This window comes from Electrophorus electricus, chromosome 19 (assembly GCF_041902795.1).
Source record: "Electrophorus electricus isolate QZ-2024a chromosome 19, ASM4190279v1, whole genome shotgun sequence".
In the NCBI taxonomy this organism is placed as follows: domain Eukaryota; kingdom Metazoa; phylum Chordata; class Actinopteri; order Gymnotiformes; family Gymnotidae; genus Electrophorus; species Electrophorus electricus.
Genome location: NC_137515.1, coordinates 11,305,919 through 11,326,778, shown reverse-complemented (window position 1 = coordinate 11,326,778; position 20,860 = coordinate 11,305,919). Strand labels below are relative to the sequence as shown.

Below are 20,860 nucleotides of genomic sequence, written 5' to 3'. Positions count from 1 at the left end.
TCACTATACCATGGGAAAAGTATTTCACAGGTATTTTACAGACTAGTTTTTCCTCAAAGAGCAAAGATTTCTCACAGAGATGCTTAGCATCTCATAGATGAATCTTAACAAAACCTTAAAGATGATATAGATAAATAATGCAGTAAATAGCATCAATGATTATTCGTAGTGACTTTGAGCCATTATAAATAATCCTATAATCATTTAGATTGATAAATTAATAAATGTTATTAGGACCAACGTAAATATCTATCATGTCAAATTTTTACATAGTCATCAAAATACCATGTTTCAGCCAAAAGGCATAACAGCGTCAAAAGACCCAGTTATGCTGTGCTATCAAATAAAGCCATGCTCTGTACAGGGAGTTCAGCAACAGACTATTTATTTGACAGACAAATCAAAAAATATATATGTAGCATTTCAAATGAAATGCAAACCGCAAATGAAAACAATATACAATTGGGAAAGAAAGGAACAGTTTGTCAAACAATTCTGTGTACTTTCATGCTCAGCTAATGGCAATTTAAAGATGCCATTGGAAAATTAATGCATCACAATTCAATGTGTATTTTACATAATTTTACATCAAAAAATAGGAATACCAAAAACATTCCTGGAAAAACAGCAGGCAAAAGTTAATCAAAATGTTTTATACAGATAACAAAAATAATACAAAAAAGATGATCTTTGTCAAAAAATTTACAGAAAAAAATGGAATAAAATAATTCTTTGTACAAATACCACATAACAACATCGACATTTCAATATCATATATAGACTGTGTTTGACTTTGATGAAAACATGGCAAGGAAGGCTTACCTCCTGCATGTAATCCATCAGAGAAAACAGAAGAGGAAGCTACAGCACTGTCTTTTACAAAATGTACAAAATGTCTGCCTCTAACTTGGTACAACATAATACTATTCTTTATTTGTCTGTTTATACAGTATGCGACAGTACAAAAACATCTTGTGCCTAGAAGTGTTGAGGTGAAGCGAAGGTGACTCTGTGCCGGCCCCTTAGTCAAGTGACTTCAGTCATTGATGTTGAATGGTTCTGAAAGACAGAAAGGACTGGAGTCAAAGTGATGTGCACCAAGGTTTCCTTGTCACTTTGCATGAACCCCACCCCATTTCAAAGTCTGATTACACAACAGTGAGATGGAAGAAGAGAAGAGCCAGGCATCATTTTCGACCCCATTTCCTCCCGAATCAACCATTTTGTATGTCTTGCTCATCTTCGTAAGAACAGGATGACAGGGTGCCTGATTTTCCCCTCGGCTTACCACACACATTGGGTTTCATCGCGCATGGCATTTTCCCTGACGGGCCATCCTGAATTGTGATACGCTGGTGGATTTGTGCCTCTTGCATTTGCCAAGAGTGTGGAGGAATTCTCCGCCCCACTCTGAAGCACAGATGCCCGTTAGAGCAGAAGGTCTGTTTGGCTGGCTGGTCGTCAATAGGGCTGTCTTCATGGATTTTCCCTACTGCACAGGATGTCAAAATCAATTTGGAGAAGAACCATTGTATCTCCCTGCTGCTTGTGATAAAAATGCAAGCCTGGGTTCCCCTCTGCCTAGTTTTAACAGGAATAAATGGGAGACTTGTTTGTGCTCCAGCAGATGCAAGAAGGGTGTGCCTGCAGTGGGTCACCAGTGGACGCGCTTCAGGGTGACATGACCATTAAAAAACACACTGTTATGGAATCCACAACAAATGAAAGGCAAATAAAGGGTGTGAACTAAAATATGTCACTTCAGACTAAATATTACAGCTTCTGCACAAATACAACAGACACCCATGGTGAAAACAGCTATTGTGAACTCAGACAAGTTTCCAAGTCTGATCAAGGTTGAACACTTCATGGATTTTGACAATCACATATAATGTTTGACATCTGAATGTCTCATGTCCACCCACTGCTCACAATGCTTCAACTGAAGGCCTGTTCATATGCCATGACACATGGGAGGTGAAGCAGAGGATGGGAACGTGAGTCACCCATGTTAAACAAGCTTTTGGCACTGTGCATGTGAGGGGGCAGACTCGGGCAGCTCTACCTGGGCACTGAGGGTCTCGAGAGGACTTTCCACGCGGGGAAATGTCATCAGTGGGAGGCTGCGGTAATCCTCTATGTTCCGTTTGACGGGCCTTGAGTGGGCCCCTTTGAAGTTGTTCACCACGCACAGTGCCTGCAAAGCAAGACGCATACTCAAACCCACCAACTGACTTGGCAAATGCCAGCAAAGCTCCAGACGGACACAGAACACATAGTAGAAAGCATCAAGTTGGCAACCAATCAAGTTGCTTTATGCATTGGTAAACATGACTCAAGAGCTTGACAGTGGCTTATGCAAAAGGCAGAGCTGAAAATTCACATGGTTTATGAAATGCAGCACTTTGCTCTGTAAAGCAGTGAGCTAACCAGAAAAAGAGCCATGGTGCCTCCCAAGACGAAGCCAGCAATGACGTCTGAGCAGTGGTTGCGATACTCAGAGACCCGGTTCAAACCAGTCAGGAAAGCCGCACACAGAGTCCCCAGACAGAGTACTGGCTTGGCCAGACGACTGCTCTTCGTCCTAATGGTGCTCGTGATGTACATCTGAAAAAAGGTGGGTTGGCGCGCGCACACCCACCCACCCACACACACGTACAACCACCCACACACGCCATAGAAAGAGGTGGGCCGATTTACTTCACACACAGCCTGTGCAACCTTGACGACATTGAGGCCATGGGAGCAAATGATCCACATCTTGGCAACTGATGCAGCCCGTGGGATGTCCTTTAAATAATCTGTCACTGCTTCCTATAAAAAAAACATGCCTTCAAAAAAAAACATGCCTATCTATGGCAAAGACTTTGATGCTTGACGCACAAGCAATGTAACATCATGCTCTTTATGGCTCAAATGTGACATGGTAATATTACAATGCAGGGCACACTTTACACCGCCAAGAGCATTTGCTTCTAAAAGCCCATTCAGAATTTAAATGAAGCTTTGATAATATGACTTCTGTTGTTGGGCGCTGAAAGTTGCTGGGGTGGGTTGCAACAGGAGAAAGGGGAAAATAATCGGATTCTTACAGTGACATAGACAGCAGAGTAGACACTGAGCGAGGCATCTTTAGATGGGAAGGACCTCCTGGCTCTCTCCACCACCACCTGGTTGCCCGTGCAGATGTTCCCGTTGGAGATGAACTGGTGGCTGAAGCGGCACTCCATGCCTGTGTAATTTGGCTTGCAGACACTGAGGAAGTAGGGCGCCAGGTTGCCTGTCACCACCTGCCCGGCGTTCACAAAGATGTCTGTCGCAAACAGGCCAAATGCAAAGACACCTGTGACAGGAGAGGTCGGCACATTCAGCGTCAGCTCACCACTCCCAATCACAATGCATTCAATGCAGCCAAACTGATTACAGATTCGAGGGAGCACAAATAGAAATCCAATGGCTAAACGTTTGGTTTTTCCATTTCTATATTTTGCAGAGTGTACAATTTCCATACCCTGCTGAACATGTTTACAAAATGGAAGCAGAACAATGGTCTTCATTTGTGAATTTTTAAACAGAATTTAAATATGTGCTTCCCCATTCCATTTTTTTTTTCTCTTTTCACTCCTCTCATTTTTGTGGTCTTGTAAGCGGAGATATTATCTGACTTGCTTCAGTGTAAAATTGCGCATCATTGAGAGTACTGTGTTATAATTCTCATTGTCTGAAGGTCGTCATTAGAAAAGAGTTTGACGAGTGAAGTCTAGAACCATGTGAGACAGGCAGGTAGAGCGAGAGAGAGAGAGAAACAGACAGAAAGACAGAGAGAGTGAGACTTAGAGATGGGGGGGATTATCTTTGGTCTACAGTCTTGGAGAATGTCTACAAGCTCAATGAAAAGGATGCAATGCAATGTTCCACATCATTGCTATAGCAGGCCTCAAAGGACACCAATACTCAAGTCTCTCCTGAATTATACATCAGGGTCAAATAATGGTGGGGGTGTTAGCTTATTTTATAGCAGACCCTTGCTGCACATTAGAGGTGAAGGCACACTGAAAATCTAATCAAAATGCTGGAAACAAGGAAGAAGGAAAAAACAACATTTTGCTAAGATAGTTTCATAACACACTGAAAGCTGTATTTCCTAAATGAATGTACAGAGTTCGAAAAGTCTGGCTCTTGAAAATTGGTATGTGATCCATTATTGAACAAATCTGAAAATCCAAAGAATGTGGCTCAACAGAAAAGCAATTGCCCCATCATCAGGAGTTTACTGGCTCAACCCCTGATGATGCCATCTGTGGCTGGGAGTCTAAAGGAGCAAATTCTTGCTGCTCTCTAGGTAGGAGGCATGGCATTACATTGCGAAACTAGCCAATCATGGACATCTGTGTGTTCTCATTTGCTGACAAAGGGCAGTTTACCTCAGTGTGTGTTGAGCTGCCCTATATAGTAGCAGACAGCTCATCAAAAATATGTGGCTTGGTGTCACATCTTGGCGGAATCATGTGCTTGCTGCACCCTGTTGATAGGTATGGGTCAGGCTAGCTAGCCAGTGTGTGGGAAATGGCAAAATAAATTGGGAAGAAAAAGGGGATAGAAAAAAAGTAAATAAATCCAAAGAGAACAGAAGGCCTTTGTGTCCACCTCCATTGTGGCTTGTGCAGTTGTTCCATTAAAAAGGACATGGTTCTCACAACAAACTCTAGCTTACACACACTCAAAAAAAAAAAAAAAAAAAACCCTCACCAATAAACCTGATGATTCTGCGAATGAGTGGATTCAGGTAGCAGCACTCCCCAGTAAGGATGGTTTTCTCCTGGGCAATGAGGGCCTCTCTGGTTGACTTCATGATGTACATTGAGATCTCCCCAATGAAGATCTACCAAACAATGAAAACATCATATCTGTACTGCATGGACATATGAACACATTTATATACTTAATGTAAATTCAAATGGTAGAGAATATAGGATTTTCCTGAGATGCCAACCACACATTCCCACTGAAAAGCAGCTTATCTACCATATCTATTGGAAGGTCACCAGCACCTAATTCTATCTATGGTCTCCTGACCATCACTGGGCCCATGGTGAAGGGAAGAAGACTGCGACATAAGTGCATTTTATGCCAAAGGACAGGAGCAGCAAGGCTTTTTATATACTAGCTGACTCTAGCTGACTAGCATTTCTTAGTCCTTAGTGCACCTCTTAAAAGCTTGTTTTATCAACTCGACGAGGCTCAAAGCAGGAAAATAAGGCGGTCAATCTCTCATGATTTTCTTTCGTGCAAGTAAAAATCAGTAACCCTCAACCAACAGAGTGGTACACAAGGCCATGCAACATACTTTTTAGTGGTTAAAGTGGTAATGTATAAAAATTAATTAAAATGTTAAATGTTTCATTATGAGAGTACAACATATTTCCCAAAGAGTATCAATACAGGCACTCATTGAGTTATTATATCAGTCTCAATCAAACACTTCATAAAGTGATTATAACTCATGAGCCAAGTACTTATTGGAGATGTGCCAATCATATAACTAATTTAAAAGAAGAAGCTTCAATCTTTTTTCTTTTAGGGATGTCCCAATCAGGTTTTTTTGCCCCCAATAGCAATCCAAGGAATTTAATAATGAGTATCTTCCAATAACAAGTCTCAATCCAATACTTATATTTTCATAGATAATACTATTGCACAGTGCACACTTCAAGTACATTACAGTTACAGCACATGCTTGACAATCCATTGCTTTTTTTCATGTTTCTTGCATTGTGCCACAAAATGACGGACCCGTTGCTTGTCTATTTCCCAAGTGTTCAACATCTCCTTGACTGCTTGTTCTACATGCTCTGCAATGGCTCCAAAAGACGAGGAAAACCTGTATTTTCTACCACAGAGATAGGTTGGTCATCCAATGCAAAGACTTCAATTACTTTCTATGTAAGCTTTTCAGCCATGTTGCTGTCTGGAGAAAATTTCTCTCTTCCTTTAAAAGTTTCCTCTAGTGTGTTACTTTGGGGCAGCCTTTATTGTTTAGGTGGTGTATCAAATTGGTAGTATTGCACATAGCTCTGTTGCTAGTGCCTTGCGAAATGTTTGCATTGCAGACATTACACGTGGCTGTTGGACTTGTTTCATTCTCCAGTTTAAAATATTTCCACACTGCAATCAGTTTAGGTGCAGTTTGTTCTCCGTTTATGACACTCCTTTGATCAAAAAGGATCGCAAACAAAAGGATTGGGCTTAGTCGCACTCAATAAAGCAGATGCCAATCAGTTAAAAAAATGCCTTGATCAGCCCTGATACCAATCTTTGAGATCAGATCAGGACATCCCTATTTTCTTTTAATCTATTTTCAATAAAAATCCCTCCTGAAAATAACTCTCCTAATATCATCTGACTCAGTATTATTCAAACTACAGTAACTATATCTTTACCCCATGGACACCTGAATTGGCTTTGGACAAAAGTCCGGTGGGAGGTAATAAAATGAGGGCCATCTTTCAACTGATCATATCCAAGAACAAATGGGATGGAGACCGATCCTGTCATATTTCATTAGAGACAGGTGCTTTATGAGCCATATGGATCCTGGATCACCATGGGGCACTGGGTGCAGCATAAAATACAGTGAAGAGTGCTTCAATGCCCAGCCACTGAATTTAATTTCCCATTCATTAAGTTCACTTTGATCCATAAAGGTAATAAAACAAAGGTAAAGTGTAACCCTCACCATCATCACCCTCTCCAAGAGGCACTGGCCAATGGCTCCCAGTTTGATTCCTGTCTCATACTCAGAGCCGCACTGATTTATACTTAGGACAGTAAAGGCTGAAGATAGAGTGCCCTCTTGTGTTCATATGCTGAAATCATAGGCCTGAATTTTTCTAGAACCTTTCACCTGCTCGAAAGGCAAACAACTTTTTTTTTTTTTGTTCACCTCTTAGGTATTTGCAAACACCATGGTCAATAAAAGTGCAGCCTTTAACCAAGTGTATGTTGCACACAATATATGTCTAACCTCACATACCTGATGATTCTACTTTCAGTTTGCTCCTGTCTACAAGCACTAATCTAAATGCCATGGAATTAAAAGTCGAAAAATTATCGCCGTTCTGCTCACAACAGTAGTGGGTGTGGCAGCCACCACGCAGTAGAGGATGAGTGGTGGGATGAAACTGCTCTCCTCCATGCCAGGGTAGGGTTTCATCAGGTCGGCATCGTTGCAGAAGAAGCCCTGGATGTGGATCCCAAATGAGCTGGTGCACTCAAAGTAGTAGGCCAGCAGCACCGTGCCAGCCATGATGACCAACTGGAAGCAAAACAGACCCCAGACAGATTGTCATCTCCATATCATACTAAAACTCGTCTCAGACAGGCTGTCATCTCCATATCATACTAAAACATGCACTTTCAGCAACTAATTTTTTAAAACTAGTGCTATACAGTCAGGCCACATCTGCAGATACCATCATACTCAAAACCAGTATCTCTAACACACACAATCTTTCACTCTTACTCCCTCATCCCACACTGCAGTTTCTCTTACAACACCCCCCCCCCCTTTTTTTTTTTTCTTCCAGGCTCTAAATCACTGGGTAAATGGTTATATAAACCTTTCTCTGTAGTCTGCCAACAAAGGGCTCCTCTAGAAAATGCATCAAAACAGTGACATTATGTAACCATAACCCCTCACCACACAGAGAAATCAGGTTATTCTCCTTCATGGTTGTTTCAAATGAAATGACATGGTCTTCTTTTCCAAAGCCAAAAGACAACACATTTCATTTCATTAGCATATGTAAAAAGAAAGAAAATATGTTGTTTGAGGGGATAAAGGAGAGCAATCTGCATTTCCTCATTTGTTCATAGTGCCTCCCAATCAGCTTGGGTTGTTTTGTCCCACTAAAGCAGAATGCATTCAAATCTTATGAAATTTTGACGCCGACACAGAACTGCTGGATTCTGATAAAACTTGTCCCACCATTGGTGGGGACCAAGTTCCACCATTGGTAGGGATTAATATGAAATATCCTGCAGTGTCCAGAACACCAGACCTGGGGGTCTACAAATACCCATTTTATTAAGCACTTTGTAAACTTGGCTGGAAAAGCATGCCATAAAGTTTATTATTATTATTATTATTATTATTATTGTTATTATTATTATTATTAACAAATGAATGCTAAACTTTAAACCTTGTCTTCCCTTATTGGAGCTTGTGCTTGGAAGTAAGTAACACTTTATAACTGAATTTATTCGAGTCATTACATTGTGCCATTCGCCATAATTGAAAGCAGTTTTTTGCCCACACTCTAAAGCTACAAAGAAAAGACCAATTACTTTGGCCAACAAACATCTCAAGCTTGCTGCCCACTAGTCGTCAGGTCAGCCATACCCATACAAGACAAGTTTACAGCACTCCTGATGAAGAGTGTCATGTCAGGGAAGGAGTCCAGCTCCCTGCTTGTGTGTACTGCTACCACAATGCAACTTCCATAAAGAATTCAAAAGGCAAAAAAGAAAGACATTGTCCTTTGAATGCTCAAGACCAGTGCACCCCCTGGCGTTTATATGGCTCATTAGGACTTTGTGGCAGTAATCAATGACACCGCAGACACCAGTGTAAGCAGCCCAGCCGGTCATCTCAGGATAAGCCATGGGACCAAATTAGAAACGTTGACAGGGATTTTTATTTATTTTAAAAGGGGAAAAAAAACATGTATATTAAACCAACCACAAAAGGTGGGATTTCTCACTTAACACTTAAAGAACTAATGAACTGAGAGTTAAAGTGTGTTATACTAACCTTAGCATAGGTATAACACCCACTTAAATATTCTAAGAATAATCTGAATACTAAAGAGTGACATGTATTCTTTTAGGTCATCTAAGGTCACTGCATGTCACTGATTACCACTATAATCTTTCCACCTCAGACACTTCCATCATTTTAGCATCTTTCGGCTGTAATCTGTATAATACAGCGGGCAACACCTGCACCTCTGGAGCCTAATCTAATCACAGCAAATGCAAGCATCTTACAATGAAGATTCTACCTTTGACAGAAACCAAGAAAAGATGTACACTCATCATGGGCGAACTGTCTGAATAAGCAGAGCTGGTGAAAGGGTATGCTAAAGACTGTCCTCTATTGTCTCAATGATCGTGAAGAGATTTCATGGTTTACAGACTAATCTGCGTTCAAGTGGGCAGAAAGAAACATATTGTGGAACAGCTCTGTTATTTATTACCTTCTCTATAAAAAGAGTTTTATGGAAAAGAGAGAGAGAGAGAGAGAGAGAGAGCGAGCACGCATGGGTTGGGGTAATTATTGTGAAGCACATTTTGTTCCAGCAGGGGGCAGTATCTAACTTCCTACAAAAGGTAGAGAATGCAAAAGGAAACAGCAGGGCAGGCAAAACATATAGAGAAGTAACGATACAAGGAGGCAAAACATACAGACAAGAGGAGAGATACAATCACAGTGAAAAAGGAGGAAGACACTCAGACACTTCATCTCTTGGGAAATCAATTGAACACTGGACAGTCTCAGATTACCCAGTTAACTGCAATACAGTCTAAACACAATGGCTATATTTCATGTCCTTCCTTCTAGTAAAAAAATAAATAAATAAAATGAAATAATCTTACAACCAATGTCATGTCTTAATTTCATCCCTGCAGACTGATGAATCTCCAGTTCTCCGTCTGTCTGTGGTACATTACATTACCCCTTACGACTGCCTGAGGACTGTCCTGGCCATCAGCACAGCCCAGGGGGTTATGGGCTAGAGAGCAGGTTTGGGGATGAATTATTTACTCTGTGCACTGGACTGCAGCTGTTCTGGGGTAAACGGCTCTGTTGTGGCGAAGGTGGAAGAAAGCTGAGACAGAGAATAGCACTGCGAGCATAACACATTGTTCCACAGTAGTGAAGAAGTGGCCACACACCTGCAGTGGGGAATCAGCATTTAAACTGAGATATTTGTTTCAGGTATGTGCAGAACATTATCAAATTAGGCTTCTTTATAGCACTTGGGAATGCAGAAAAGGCCTAGTGGTACTGTGGCAATATGACAAACTATAACCATACCTGAAGACTTACAAATAATTACCTCTACCATCAATAATTAAACATGGACCATACTTTATGGAAGCACTGGGCACACAGTGACAATTTTTTTTTTAAATGTAAAAGAATTATTAGCTGTTACTACAGACAAACGGCAGTTCAGAGGGAGTGCCAGTGCTTCATGTAGCATTTCTGGCCCAGCTCAGATGCAGCCAGTAACAGATGGCTCTGCCTTTCTCCAGGTATGAAGCTGTCAGTATTGGCGAGAGCCTACCTCAGCAGAGTGCCATGCACAGTCCATATTTTATGTTTACTTATGCATGGCAGTGTCTGCTTCGATGTAGTGGCTGCCCCCATTAGGGAGGGTGAGGAGGACTGGGGTGGCATGATCCCTGGGGGTGACACGCTGGAAGTGCGAGCTACCCTGCAGTACCTGTGGTAGTCAGTCTGCATGTGGCCAGCTCATTAGCTAAAATACACACACACACACACACACACACACACACTATTTTACATTTTTTTAATTCCATTTTTATTACTTGGATAAATTTGAAATCTATATAGCATGTGAGTCATGTGCTATGTACATTTTTAAGCTCATGAGAAATCGAGGGAAACTTTGAGAAGCAAGCGTAGACAGACTGTCCCACTCATGTTTGGTGTTTGTGTTTTGCTGCTGCCACTGTTGTTGTTGTTGTTTTCTGTTTGCGTGGGAAGCCTGCTCAGTGACTGACCACAGAAACAGGAAGAGTGCTGCCAGAAGGTGGAAACACTCCAGCCCCTGCACAGCAAGTCACTGGAGGGGAAGCTGTCAAGCATATGTCACCATATTGCGAAGCGTTTGCAGTCAGAAGGCCGTTACATGGGCAGGATTGTTACTCGAATGAAGGCAGGAATAACTGACACAGTGGTAGTGCAATATATATCATGCCATCACCGTTTTTGGCCTTTGCATTGCATTGCATCACAGTGACCCAAATTCCATGACTGCAAGTGTTTTGTTCATCATTATCTTATGGGAGAACAGCAGAGCATCATCACAAAGAGAAGGCTAAAAATATTCAACCACATAGGTTCACTTTGATCGTGCTTTAGTCATATCATGCCATTTTTCCTTTGTCATCAAAGTCCAAAAAATAATTTGTTAGAAAACTATTGGCGTTCTAACAGTACACCACAACCATGAGAGATCAGCGGGATGCAAGATCATTTTTCACATTTGGTTTCTGAAACTTCAGAGCAAGGTCAAGAGTGGAAAGATGAAGGAAAATGAAATTGCATAGACAAACATTTACCAGGGAATGTGTGTAAGCATGTTTGTTATCACATTTGGCCCTGTCCCTTGTATAAAGGCTTATAAACAGCCACACTCATATGTGCACAACAGAGTTTTTGCTTACCTATAGCTTCCCATCACTTGGCTAGTCTGGGAGTACTGACATCCTGACAGTACCCTGCCAATGTGAAATGGCTCAATTTCAGGGTGATAAAGGGACAAGACCACTGGCATTTGACAGGTTGTTAGTTAGCTGTCAAACGTTTAGGACAAAACTGCCAAGCTCAAAATTCAAAACCTAAAAAGTATTGGTGTGTGTGTGTGTGTGTGTAGATTGGTCTTTCAAATGTTAAAATGTCGATCTGACCTATAATCGCTAAAGCTCAAGATTCCTCACTTTGCTGAAGTCCAAGTTAGGCTACAATGAGGCTAAGATAGCTCGGCAGGCCTCAGCATCAGTGATATACGCTTTGAGCATTTGTCATGCACTATTTGTGGCTTTACCGATACAGCAAAACGTTGAATATCGAGTAAAAATAAAAAACAAAACCACGCTGCCCAGTGTGTCTCTGAACTGCCTTTGAAGGCTCTGATGGGTCAACAGGCAGTTCTTAATGATTAATTTTAATGAAATACCCAGCCAGCACTGTGATGTTAACATTGTCTCAGAGCATGTCCTCAAACCAGTTTTTAATGTGCAGAAAGGGGTCAGGGTCAGCCCAAGATTACCCCTACACCAACAACTTGCACTTCACATGGATTCTTTTGCTAGAAACTTACCTCCACAAATATGAAGCATGGTATGATAGAGTAACTACGCTGTATGTTGTCGGATGCCATTTCCACTCAAAGTCCGATCTAAAAGACAGAACAGTAAAAGTAGCCATATTAATAAATAAATAAATAAACTAGAGAAAACATTTTATAACAAGATTATCTCATATAGACCCATGTTGTCTGAACTGCCAAGAGTCAGATGAGTACGATAAATACGGGGATCAGATAAGTGAAATCCACACACAAAGACTGTGGAAAGCAGAAACCCCACTTAAGAATTTGTTAAAAGAAACAAGATGTTATTTGACTAATTGTTATCATGTGTCATAATAGAGCTAGAAAAGTTCAGAGGATTCCATGGGAAAGAGAGTATGTCATGGCATGATTGCTACAAGCCCCAAGCTAAGATAACAGAGAAGATTACAATGATGACCATTTCAAAGTACCATACAAGAAAACATAAATAAAAAAGCAAAAATTGAGGCAGCTTTTAGTAACTGCTTTATGTTCCAAGTAGGATACTGGGTGTTAAAGAACTGAATGAGCAAAATGCAGACCCCAACTTCCTCTGGCTGGTAGGCCTGGCTTGTACTCGAACCAACATACGGCTCAACACCTCACACCGTGCTACATCACTGCCCAATAAATGTCCCTTCATCTGAACCTTGCCTTGTGGGAGAGGGATGCCAAATTTTGGTCTCTGCCTGAAAGTGACAGCCAGTCTTAACTGACTTCAGGACATGTGTGGCAGCGTGTCGAGCCTGACAGCTCCGGCCAGCCAGAGCCTCAGGCCAGCTCAACCCAGTGGAACATGTATCAAGGTTAAGTGTAAATGTAGCCTCCTCGTTCCCGTTATGTTTTGAAATTATTTATATGAATAGCAGTGCTAGTCACTATCAGTAGGCATTGTAATTCAATAAATAAATGAATGAAAAAAAAATAATTTTATATGTATATATATATTTTTCATTATATATATATATATATATATATATATATATATATATATATATATATATATATATATATAGACAGAGAGAGTTTCATTTGGTTTTTGTTTTAACCGTAGCACTGTTATTTAGAAGAATTAAGTGTACAATGTATATCCTTAGTGTGTGTCAAGTTTCACGAGCCTACATCAGAGTGTGGGAATGTACTGTAGGGCCAACACTGGCCTGCACACTGATTTTGATTAACTTTCTGGCCATGTAAAAGAGCTAATTTTTACAGTGCAGGGTGCTGTACAACAGGAAACATCAAACCCCCCCCCCCTCATTAGAATTACCCACCTGTTATTCTACCATTTGAGGATCAAAAAAACTGTAAATATATTTTCTTTTATTTAATGAATACATTTATGCACCTAAGGTTTCAAATGAGAATTAACAAATTACAGCATTTTTCAATGTGTTGTGAGAGCATTCTGATCAATCTTGACATTCCAGCTCACAGTTCTGTGGGTGTTTTTATGAGTCACGGCATTCACATGATTCAACAAGTATAAACAATTTTGGTGAAAATAATGCAGGGCAATCTTAACTAGCATGTTTTTAATTCACTACAATAAAAGGCACATCACAACCTTTATATTGTTACATGCTGTGATTTTTTTGTCCTAGATCTAGTTAGCCTAATAAGATACAACTAATAGGAGCATCCTGAAAAACTGAATGACAATAGACTGTACATTTTAAATGTAAAGGAGGATTCAGACCATCATGCTCAGATGGATTTCATACTATTAAGAGCTAGAGACTGATGTTATGATGTTTCTGCTAGGCCAGAAACCCAGGTGCTGATTAATTTACTAACGAAGGTTTACAGCCCAGAGCATCATTTGGGTGCTAGAGAAACAGCTGTAGCTTACATACAGAGATACCCATATAGGGCCCTTTTTACAACTCCTTTTCACTGCTTGTAATTACCCTGAATGAGTCCCAGATGCACACCACTATTGCTTGGAATGAACCTGAAGCACTATTGCAAATATCTCGCATCTGGCTCCAGACAAACAAGCAAACAAAGCAATAAGGTAAACACAACTCTACATACATCACACCTGAGCAAGCTGCCACAGTGCTGATAGTCCCAGAGGTTCTAATTCTTTTTTAATCAATTACATCTTATAATGCTGAGAGGAATCACACTTTCTATCAGCCACCCTTCCCCAATAGTCTCAGCAGGAGACGCTACAGAAATATCTGCAGTTTGATGGCTGTAGGGCCAGTTGCATTTTGTGGCATTTCAAAATGGTATTGGTTCATGATGGTAATGGATCATGATGTAGGAACAGTGGGTTTTATCAGGAGATTGTACGTTTTGTTGCTTTTCAGCTTAGCCCACATATGCAACCAAATGTCCTCTCCTTGGGGAATCTTACATGTTCCTCTATAATAGAGACAAGAGGAAAACTAACAAGTAATTGTTCCATTAGTATTTCTCTAGCCATAAGCACAGACTCAGTCAAGCATGATTAACTAAACTTTGAGACAGTGGGGAGACAATCCAAGGCATTTTGGACAGAAACACTTGCTGTTTTGATGCGTTTTAAATAAATGACTAAATGCAAACTGCATTTAAATGCAATGCAATTGGAAAATCATACACTCTTAACAACTTCATTCCACCCCATGTGAATACATTTCTGTAACTGTCCAGGTTGGATGTTTCAAGATCTGCACTCTGCCTGCAATGCTCTTATTTTAAATTTTAAAAGTATCAACAAGAAAAACCCTTGGGCCAATGATAAAGAAAAAAGCTGATGATAAAAAATGGTAGTAAGGTCATAGTAAGGTAGTAAGGTCATAAGCTGAGTGGTCTTTCATCACACACAAGAGGAAACTGATTTGTTAGGGCTCATATGGCATGCAAGTCAGTTTGTAAAAAGATTACCAGTCACCTGGCCAGCCAGAGCCAAGGAAATGGAATCACCTGACCGGATTGGGTAGTTGCGTGCACTTCAAGTACAAGCCAGTCAGTTTCTTCATTTTTTTAAATCATATAAATCTGATAAAGGCAAGATTTGCTCCATTCTTCCTCTAAAACAATCCAACCAACTGTCTCGAGTTGCACAAACTAGTAAATCCAGGAATTGTTCGAGAATTTACATAATTTGACATGGTGAGGACAGTAAATAGAAATGGACACAATACTACAGCCATCATACTAAATATAAACACATTAACTTTAGGTTTTTAATTATATGCTGAGCCCAACATCACAATTTTAAAATATGATTCACTGTGCAGCCTACAGAATCCGAATGTCACCATTATGAAATTTCCCAGACATGCCTCTAGCAGGTCACTTTCGATCTTATACGTGAAATTATAATCTGTGTGTCATTTTATATCCAAATTTAGAACAAATGTGTAACAGTGTCGAGAAGTTTACACTTCCTTGCACCATCACATCTCTTTTACTCTTCATCTTAACTAAAAAGCACCCTGCCTGCCTACCTACCTACCAAGGTCTTTCTTTTAGATTAAACTTTATTAGGCTAAGGCTTGCTTCAGGTTCTAGGAAAAGTTCAAAATATCATGCTTCAGTTGACTCAAAATAACTGCAGGCACTCCAGATTTGGATCAAATAAGATATCATTTTGCATTCTGTAGTTTCAGATAACAACCTGCAGCTGCTCAAGACAGATTTATTATTTGCTCTCTCCAAAAAAGAAACAGCATAAACTTTTGGAATTCTGACACAAATCACCATGAATAAAGAATCAAGAGAGTAAATGGCAAAAGATAAAGGGAATCATTCAGAATTAACAGTCAGAAAATATTGCACATTCAGATTTAGGTTTCCTTCAAGCATCCAATGTGGTTTGATGGGACAAGTCACCCTTTAACCTTTAGAATTCCCTGGTGCCGTGGTACCCCTCCCCGCCTAATCACACAGAGATTCTCTCAAGTGGCTGGCCACGACTCAGTCTCCGGTTTTGGCCTACACTGAGATCTCTGTGACTACCATCAGGGTAATGCAATACCAGTTAGAAAGATAATAATGGGATACGAGGTTTGTTAGACTTCCTTAGGGACAGCTGGCATGGACACCATGGACACGTTCTCCTCCCCATCCACTGTAGTGAGGGACAGTAACAGAAGGGCTGTACTGAACCTTTAAACACTAATGCTGTAAGTAGATAAACAAGCAAATTGAGAGCATGCATTCACTGGCATGCATGCAAATAAGCAAAAACTGACTATAGTCAGTCAAGCATGCCACTACTCAATACCAAATGAGGTAACCTTTGATGTATGATGATGTTAGAAGGGTAATAAGGATGTCCACATCAGATGTTTATCAGATACTATTACCACATGATAATCTGGGTAATTTTCTTTCTTTCATTTTTTTCTTTTTTGGAAAGTGTAAATCACCACAGTCCTGGAATACTGCTGAACTAGATGGTGCAGATAAGGGCTTGATAATCAGTCAAGTTGATCAAGTAGATTAGAGCAGTGAAGACAACAATTTATGCTTGTGTAATAGTACTCGGAAATATAAAATTAGGTCTATCTATGAGCCTTCACTTCAGTGCATCAGCTATGAATTCAGTCCTCTGAAGCAATGTGATGATATTTTGGAACATGTGGGCCTTCAAATCCTTTTGACCAGTTTAGGAAATAAAAGCATACTTGTGAGAGACTTGTGCAGTTGAGCAGAATCTTGAATGACCTAAATCCTAAACTTTGCACTTGGATATAACACCTCAAGAACACTGTACATCAATTTCCCTTTCCATTTGCCAGCAATTAACAATAAGAGAAAATCCATTACCAGCATATGGGAAATTTTGAATTTTGACTGAGTTTTGTTTATCTGCCCTACAGAGAGGGGGCTGGGAGAGATCTCAAAAGATGGGCAATACCTTCCACCATGCACTTTCAGTGTCATTAATCATCCAGTGTCCAGCCGATGTTACACTGGTCTTCACACCTGAGGAGCATCAGGTCTTGCTCTATTTATCTCATTTCCAATACAGCTGTGGTTTTCATTATTGTGAAACACCAGAAATCCTGTTCTTCCACCACTGTCAGAGCATTAATTCCCAAGGTAGACAAGAGAAACAGCCTCCAACCCTAGCAAAATGGCAGTCACTCATAACACTGTAAAGCAACATAACAGTTCCAGGTTACTTACAGTAAGGGTAAAAATAAAAATAAGGGTAAAAAAGAAAAGATGGAAAAAAAGCACACACATAATATGGGACACATGGGTTCTATCTTACAATGCGTCTTGTAGCGATTAATAATTTATGATTACCAAATCTGCTGTAAGTACACATGTTGGCAGAGATTTGCCAGTAATTATACTGTCCCAGTACACTCTAACTTCTTATTTATGACATTACTGCCATCTGGTTCATACAGCAGTCTAACTGGAACATGTGGATTATAACCCAAAGATCAACAGTCATGTTGGGTAATACAGTGTTTAGGTACACAAGATGACTGAAAATGCCACTCATTTTCATGCAGATAAACTAGACTTTCAACAGCCCAGTAATTAGTGGTAGTGATCAAAATGAGTAACTTAATTTGAAAAATTGTGAGTCACACAATAAGAACCCTATTTTGGTTTTGTTTCTGTGGACCGCTAATGAAGATTCAAGGAAACTAGAAAGGTACAGCAAAAAACAAAAAAACAAAGACAAAAAACAGATTACACAACTTATAATTATGACTAAGTACAACTTAGCAACTGAAGGTTAAAGGTCTTGCTCAGGGGCCCAACAAGTGTGAGTTTATATCCATAACATAAGAGCAGCAGAAAATGTTTCCTTAAGCATGTCGTTTTTAAACTGATTGCCCCAAGGTGCATCTCATATCAATAATTAGCCAAATAGAGTGACATCAATTAAGCATGAATCACATGGATCGAAAAGTTGTTATTTCTAAAACCAACCAATACGGAATTAGACATGGTCAAGCAGTGGCATATGGATAAAGACACCACAGGGTCAGATTTCCCCTCTAAGTCGAGGTTCTCTCCCCATGTTTCAAAAGCAAGAATGGGAAACCTGTGCACTATTAATTACAGAGAAACAAAGTTTTGCTTAAGATGAAAGTCAAGAAAGCTATATCCCATCATATTAGTCATGGAAGAAAATCACTGTATACCATTTTACTATAAAGTTTTATTCTTAAAGTAGTTTAAGATTAACTCTTACTACTATAGCGCAAATACCTTACAAGAACATGTCCTTACGTTACGTTTGTGTCCTATGACAAACGTGGAAGTCTATGTAACCATAGCAATTAAAGGGTATCACTTAAAGGAACTCGTGCGATAGGCAGGCAATGCTTTCAAGCTAAACCAATCGCAAATATTTCAAGACGTAGGCCGTTGCAAGAGGCAACTGGCATAATTCAGTGTATATCATAGCAAGGACAGTGGGCTTCTTGTACTATATACTATACTGCTACAGTATATACTATATGCATAAATATTTTTAGATAATTTACTCTAAAATCAACCCATGACCTCCATGTACGATATAGCATGCAAAAAAATAAAGCAGGCATTCGCACTGCACCGGAGAGCAGTAGCGTAAAATGGAATTAATATGTATTCATCGCATGCCTTACATAAGCCATCAGTTCGGTATAAAACATTTTAAGTGTTAATAGAGCTGTTACATATTGCTTCTAATCTTGATTTCCAAAACTGCAGGTCTATCAAAAGCTCCATACTTCTACCACGATGCCGTTTAGCTGAACCTAATTGCGCTTAGAGAAACATTGACTTGGTATTAAGCACGGCTGAAAACTGATTAACTCCTTAAATGTGCAAAACTGTAACTCAAATGACTAAAACTTTTGATGATCAGTGTGACTATTTGTAAAATTAAATCATCAATCACCAAGGCAAGCCATGAAGACAGGTGTCCGTACAGATCTGCCCCAGAACGGCTGTCCCGACTACGGCTCCACAATGATAGCACACTTGTCTCCAATATGTAGGTTATACTTACCGTGGAATTACTGGCTTTTAGGTTATTAAGAATCCGTTTTCAGGAATAATTACGTAACTGCGATTTTCTCTTGCAACTCGTATTCAAACTTCCTTGTGATCTTACCACAGAAACTGGTACGATATCCAAATGACTCGACGCACAATGGCAGGAATGGCAGGTTGCAACTACAATGCTTATTTCTTCCTTCCGTATCATTTCGCCCCTCCGACCTCATCTCTCAACTTACCGTGCAATTGATGTAGGTAAAGCTCCAGTGAAGACGCAAATCCATCAAAGAAAATGAAGGAGAGTGTGAAAGACGTGTCGCTATTACTCCATCTTCTATTTCCTCCACACCGTTTCGGTGCCACAGTGCTCGGTGCTTGATTTGAGATCAGTCATTAGAGGCTATGGTGGACGCTACAGGAGTTGGTTCGGACGCTGAGTGTGGGAGGCGGGGCCCTGAATCTTAAGCACACACGGCTCGCTAACTCAAGCGTTAAAGGGGATACAGACAAGCAGAATAGCCCTCCAATCCTTCGAGTACAAAACTGAACATCGAAAGTCACTGTTTACTTCCCAGTATATCTGGAACTCAATTAATAACGGGTCATAGAGTGGACGAACATCGTCAGGCAGCGCGCATCAGTATGTTTGTCAGTATGTATGCACCAGCACATGTGTTTGGGGACACACCGGACATAGGACTAAATTGTCAGGATACAGAATGAGCTCTCAGTCTGCTTCTAGCATTAGAGGCTAATTTATTATGGCAACTCACATATACTGATTACCAAGAGGATGTGTTACCAGCTGTTTAATTATTTCTGTTTGTCAGCAGACACAAGGACAAAGAGACTGAAGGAATGCAGATTAGCGCATGCTGCGTTGCTCTCGCAGTATTCCACCCCCGGCCAGCTTTTATTGGCTCTCCAAAGGGAGTCTCCTTCCTTTGTGCTTAACCATTAGCCAAGCCCGGTGCCACCCCAAAGCCCAATAGATACACTTTAGTATACCACAAACTAGGGTGCGTACTCCATCATGATTTGATTTCTCTGCTCAAATACAGGATTCAAATTTATCAGTTAATAGCAGTGAAATTACTGAACTCTGGCCGCACAGGACTGGGCACCTCTGCAATAAATTAGCTCCAAAACAAGAAGGCAACTTCTGAGGCCCAGGTTATATCAAGGCTTTGTCAATATATTGCTACCCACTGATATTTGGACAACTTAGTTTTAACCAGGTGAACATGGAATGCATGAAGATGATCTTGTCAAGGTCCCATGTTGTGGTTTGAGAGTGACTGGCACCAGACTATTTTCCAGGCTAGTTATTACTGTGAAGGTCATATTGTTGACAAAAAATGTTAGCAAAGAATGTGTGTAAGTTTAGTATGTCCTTTTATGTAAGCAGCATATGTCAGCTGAATACAAAATAAATATTCATGTTATTAGGGCATTTTGAAAGCCACAATGTTGTGCATGGTATAGTAAGACTACAGTAAAACTTTCTATGTTTTAATTATCCTGATACATTAAATATATGATTAAATATATGATTTTACCACAAATGGATGTCATTTAAATCTTACTCACTTCGGTGAGCAATATATATATTGTCATTTCTAAGATGTATTTTGTCAAGGACAGAACCAGCATAGCCATGTAACACAGCTAGTAACTGGATAGTTTTAGCTAAAATTAAAGCTTGTATTCAAAAGATTTTACTATTTTTATTCTATGTTTGGTGTAAGAATAGTTGCACA

At 40.1% G+C, this 20,860-nt stretch overlaps 1 protein-coding gene across 6 annotated transcripts; it reads right to left on the bottom strand.

Moving 5' to 3' along the window:
- Positions 1 to 368: 368 nt before the first annotated feature.
- On the bottom strand, positions 369 to 19,648 carry plppr1 (phospholipid phosphatase related 1). 6 transcript variants are annotated; one of them, XM_081702701.1, is made up of 8 exons: positions 19,340 to 19,633; positions 12,135 to 12,212; positions 7,127 to 7,315; positions 4,750 to 4,882; positions 3,093 to 3,343; positions 2,431 to 2,814; positions 2,066 to 2,197; positions 369 to 1,059 (listed from the first exon to the last, which is right to left on the bottom strand). In XM_081702701.1, exons 2-8 carry the CDS (start codon positions 12,192 to 12,194, stop codon positions 1,027 to 1,029), a joined length of 1,182 nt encoding a protein of 393 aa, XP_081558827.1. In that variant the 5' UTR covers positions 12,195 to 12,212; positions 19,340 to 19,633; the 3' UTR covers positions 369 to 1,026. The 6 variants fall into 6 exon arrangements, with proteins under 6 accessions (XP_081558827.1, XP_026866171.2, XP_081558828.1 ...); XM_027010370.3 differs by having other exon boundaries at positions 2,431 to 2,607; positions 19,340 to 19,597; XM_081702702.1 differs by lacking the exon at positions 19,340 to 19,633 and adding an exon at positions 19,111 to 19,248.
- Between the last annotated feature and the right edge of the window lie 1,212 nt (positions 19,649 to 20,860).